Below are 5,000 nucleotides of genomic sequence, written 5' to 3'. Positions count from 1 at the left end.
TTGTAGCACGCGTGCAGCCCAGAACATCTAAGGGCATCACGGACCTGTTATCGCTCAATCTCACCTTGCTAAACACAAGTTGTCCCGCTAAGCAGGGCAAACTAGTGCGACGACCGCCCGTGAAGGCGCCGCCGCCCCGTAACGTCAGGTGTGCCCGGAGGCACACTGCTGACAGCGTTCTAGTTAGCTTGTTTGAGTCGCGTTCGTTATCGGAATTAACCAGACAAATCATTCCACGAACTAAGAACGGCCATGCACCACTACCCTTAAGTTTGAGAAAGAGCTCTTAATCTGTCTTACCTCGATAAGTTCGGACCTGGTAAATTTTCCCGTGTTGAGTCAAATTAAGCCGCAAGCTCCACTTCGTTTTTTTTTTTTTTTTTTATCAAACATGTACGTGTTTATTAACGAATTATAACATAAATACAAAAGGTTACAAAACACGCACTAACACCCTAGCCGGCGGCCTTCCCAAACGGGCGTAACCGTCGGCCGTAATGCGTCTTGACCCAAACACGCGCATGGGCCAGGCGCTTCTCCTATTATTTAATTTTCTCCTTAATTTAAGTTCATTTTTATTTTACATGAATAAAGGCCCGTTGGCCACGAAAATTAACGCGCGGATGTCTCCGCCTCTGTAGTGGCAGCCTCTGCGTCCTCTGACATCACGCCACGTCTGCGATCGGCATCGTCTGTCCGCCGCCGTTGACGAAGCGCTTGTTGTTGGGCCAATCTACTCGCCGTGCTCCCTGACGAGTGATTGGCCGTTGTCGTCCCCTGAGGCCGTTGGTGCCGAAACGTCCTCGGTATCAGCCTGCTCCGGTTGATTGAAGGCGGTTGATTGGTGACTCCACTCAATCGATCGGTTGATAGGTTGCGGCGGCGATCGGCTTCTGCGTGTCGCCTCGCTCGCTCCCGTTCACGCCGATTTGCCCGTCTCCTTTCTACCTCCTCCGCAGTCGGTGGCTCCCTGTCTCGGCGCAGTCTCCCCGGACGAACGGATGGGAGTGTACCCGCTCGCATGCGTTCCCGATACGCCCGCTGCTGCTGGTTTCGCCTCAGCCGTCTACGAAGGAGGACTTCGGCTGAGGGCGGACCAGCGTTGCGTACGTCTCTCCTCGGTTGGGCTACCATAGGACGCGATATGGCAGCCCCTTCGTCCGGGTTGATTGTAGCCAGTCGCTCGTTCCTCTCTCGACGCCGTCTCCGCTGTCCCTCGTTATGCCGCTCGCGACGGGCCTGTCGTCGTGCTGCTTCCTCCCGTTGCGCGGCTGTGTGGATGTCAGCCCTGACCGCCACGTTCTCCGTAGCCTGGTGCTCCAGCCAGCGTAGCTGCAAGAAGCGGCATACTCGCCGTGCCGCTTCTGCTGCTGACTGCCAAGCCTCCGGACTGGTCAACATCCACGGCACCAGCCGTTCGGGAGTAACTGCCTCGCCCTCCTCGTCGACCAGCTGTTGGGTTCTCACATCCGCGAACCGTGGGCACACGAACATAACGTGCTCAGCCGACTCGACCACGTTGTCGGCGCAGAATGGGCAGGTCGGGGCAGAGACGAAACCCATGACGTGCAAGTACTCTCGGAAGAAGCCGTGTCCCGAGAGCACCTGACTCAGGTGGAAATCAACCTCGCCATGTTTCCGACCTACCCAGGCAGTTATGTTCGGCAGGATGCGATGTGCCCAGCGTATGAAACGGCTCGCGGATGGAAGTGCTGCCTCCTCGTCCCATGACGTCTGCCACATCGCCATGGTCGCCGAACGCTCGAGCCTTTTGATCACCTCCTTGTCGATCAACACTCCCCTTCTCAAAGCGTCCTGGTTCCGCTTGTGTCGACGGGCCATCTCCAACACTTGGAGGTGAAGCGGAATCAGCCCCGCCAATACCACCATCGTCGTGTATTTGACGGTTCTGAAGGTTCTCGCCACTCCCTTCGCCAAAGGCCGTTGCAGCTGCTCCAGTTTCCGTCGACACCACTGGAGCTTCACCGCCTCCGCCCAGATGGGTGCCGCGTATCTGACGATGGAGTCCGCAATCCCCGCCAGCAGCCTGCGTTTCGCCATCCCCAGTCCGGCATGGTTTGGCATCATGCCGGTGGCCAGCTTCACCACACGGAGTGCCTTCGTCGTGGCCTTCTCGACGTGTGGCTTCCACGATAGGTGGTCGTGAAGCTGAACCCCGAGGTAGCGAATTGCAGGCTTGGATCGCACCTCCACTCCGTTGATGGATACGGGCACCTCTGGGTGACCCCTTCTGAGACTGGAGATGAGAACAATCTCCGTCTTCTCAGGGGCCAACTGCAGCCGATGTCGCTCCATCCAACCCGAAACAGCTGTAACCGCCTCCTCCGCTACTCCAGCCGCCTCCTCCGGTGTGCACCCTCTCGCCAGTACTGCTAAATCGTCGGCAAAGCCGATGATCGTTGCTCCTTCGGGCAGCTGCACACTCAACACGCCGTCGTACGGGATGTTCCACAGAGTGGGACCGAGGATGGATCCCTGTGGAACTCCTGCCGTTACTCGACGTGTTACCGGGCCGGAGCTCGTGTCGTACGTGAGCTCACGGTCCCGGAAGTACTCCTGCAGGATGCGGCGCAGTCCTGCTGGTACTCCCTTTGCGTGCAGCGCCTCCGCGATGGCCTGCCAGTCCGCCGAGTTGAACGCATTGCGCACATCCAGCGCAACGACGAGTAGACAACGCTTGTCGCGCCGGTTAGTGCGTCCAAAGCTCATGGCAGATCTGGCAGCCTCGACCACCAGTTCAACCGCCTGAAGGGTGGAGCGACCACATCGGAAGCCGAATTGACGCTCGGAAAGCATCGGCTCCGTTGGTCTCTCGATGTGGTCGTTCAAGCGGTTCAGCAGTACTCGCTCGAACACCTTGCCAGGTGTATCCAGTAGCATCACTGGTCGCACGGATGACGGCTCGCCTGGCGGTTTCCCCGGTTTGGGGATGAGGACGAGTTTCGCCTTCTTCCACTGGTCCGGGAAGCGGCCCGCATCCAACAGCTCCTGGTATAACCGGACAAACGTCGACGGGTACGCCCGGATGGCTGCCGTGAGGGCAGCATTGGGCAGTCCGTCCAATCCGGGCGCCTTCCTAGGGTTCAGGCCGGCCGCGATGTCGAGCAACTCCTGCTCAGTAACCGACCTGATACCGACGCCGTCCGGCTCGATGATGGGCCAGTCGACTGGGGGATGGTCCGGGCAGAGAGCGTCCACGATTCGTCCTAGCGTGGACGGATCGTTCTCTCTTGCCACACGGCTGCCACATAGCCGTTTGAGCGCTTCCCCCAGCCACCGACCTGTCTCGTCGTCCTCCAGCTGCTGAATGGATTCAGCGTACCGCTCCTTCTTGCTGGCCAAGATGGCTGACGTCAGCCTACGGCGGGCGTCCTGATGGTGCTCGACGGCCTCGGAGTGGGCCACGCTGCCAGCCAATGCGCTAGATGACCTCTCCCAGGCCAGGCGGCACTCCTCGCGCAGTCGGCCAATTTCCGGCGTCCACCAATACGCCGGTTTTCCGGTGTGGCCGACTACAGGAGAGACTTCCGCCATAGTCTCACTGCACGCCCGGCTCAGGATGCGCGTGAGGCTTTCCGGATCTGTGGCCCTCTCCGAGAAACGAGCTGCCTGCAACGCCAGGCGATACAGCTCGCCGTCAAACTGGCGCGTTTGCCATCTTCGGCCAGCCGCTCGTACTGCCGGTGCTGCCTCCCTCGTTGCTCGCCGACTGATGGCTGTCGGCCGGTCTCCAACTGCGAAGCGGATGTAGCGATGGTCGCTGTACGAGTAAGCCCGCAACAGCCTCCACTCCTGCCTCGGATCCCCAATGAGGTCGGAGCGACTGATGGCCGTGCTGGCGAAGGCGACGTCGACAATGCTCGGGCGAGCGACGCCGTTCCCGAGGAAGGTGGCTTCCCCCCCCAGGTTCAGGACATCGAGCCCGAGCCCCTCCGCCAGTGCCAGTAGCTCCTCTCCTTTGTTGTTGGAGCGTGTACTACCCCAGGCGCTGTTCCACGCGTTAAAATCGCCGACCAAGAGCACGCGGGAAAGCCCTGTAGCCAGCAACTCGATGCGCTCCAAAAGGTCGTCGAATTGGGGCATCCCGAGGCTCGGCGGCGCATAGCAGGCAATGATGGTGATGCCCGCCACGTCAGCCGCCGCGATACCGGAAAAGCCCGTACTCCTTATACGCTGAACTGGATGGGAGTGGCCGCTGACGATGATGGCGACGTGTTTGTCGCAGTCGACCACCCAGTTCGCGTTTCCGTCCGGTACCGAGTAGAGCTCGCACGCAACCAGTACATCCGCCCGCTCCGTTCGCATTGTATGAAGTGCCAGGTCCTGGGCACTTCTGCTCCGGTTCATGTTGAGTTGGAGGACCTGGAGGCTTGAGGCCATCACACGCCCGTCCGTCCTCCTCCTCTGCAGCTGAGCGCGGCAATGCGATGAGGGCCGCCACACCTCATACAGCGTACTTCCTTTTTGCACTGAGCTGCTCGATGACCGCTCTCGCCGCATCTGATGCAGCACTGGCTCCTGTCCACGCCAGTGCAGAAGGCCGCCAAATGGCCTCTTTCGAGACAGCGGAAGCAGCGTCGTTGAGAGGCCGCCAGCCTCGGAACGCGCTCCATCCGGCAGGCGGAATGGTCAATGAGCAGGGCTTGTGTCCTGCCCATGATTGCTTCCGCCTCCGCCCGCGCCAGACGAATGCGAGCTCGTTTGGTGGCGTCCGGCAGCTCCCACATCCTTATGGAGGCCACTGTCGGCTCTTTAGCGAGAGCCCCTCGTAGTGCCTCCTTCAGAGTCTCCTCCTGCGTGAGGTGGTCGACATTGCGGACGATTACCTCCGCCATCTCCGTCAGCACCTTTGCCGTCCCCAGGGCACCGAGGACGCCCTGGATACGTTCGCAGAGCGCTTTAGAGTCGACCTCACGTGTCAGCTCCATCCGGAGGTTCCCCTTCGGCGTACGCTTGCCGATGCGGATAAACTTCTGCAC

The 5,000-nt window shown here is 60.1% G+C and overlaps 1 protein-coding gene across 1 annotated transcript in view; it reads right to left on the bottom strand.

The window, feature by feature from the left end:
- Positions 1-4,400: 4,400 nt before the first annotated feature.
- LOC126566577 (uncharacterized) overlaps positions 4,401-5,000 on the bottom strand; it is a 1,680-nt gene continuing 1,080 nt past the window's right edge. Inside the window, exon 1 of the mRNA XM_050223273.1 lies at positions 4,401-5,000. This exon is cut by the window's right edge and continues 1,080 nt beyond it. Within this exon, the coding sequence (XP_050079230.1) occupies positions 4,401-5,000 (600 nt within the window).

The sequence above is a fragment of the Anopheles maculipalpis genome (genome assembly GCF_943734695.1).
Source record: "Anopheles maculipalpis chromosome X unlocalized genomic scaffold, idAnoMacuDA_375_x X_unloc_113, whole genome shotgun sequence".
NCBI classification, from domain to species: domain Eukaryota; kingdom Metazoa; phylum Arthropoda; class Insecta; order Diptera; family Culicidae; genus Anopheles; species Anopheles maculipalpis.
This window is presented reverse-complemented; position numbering and strand designations above follow the sequence as displayed.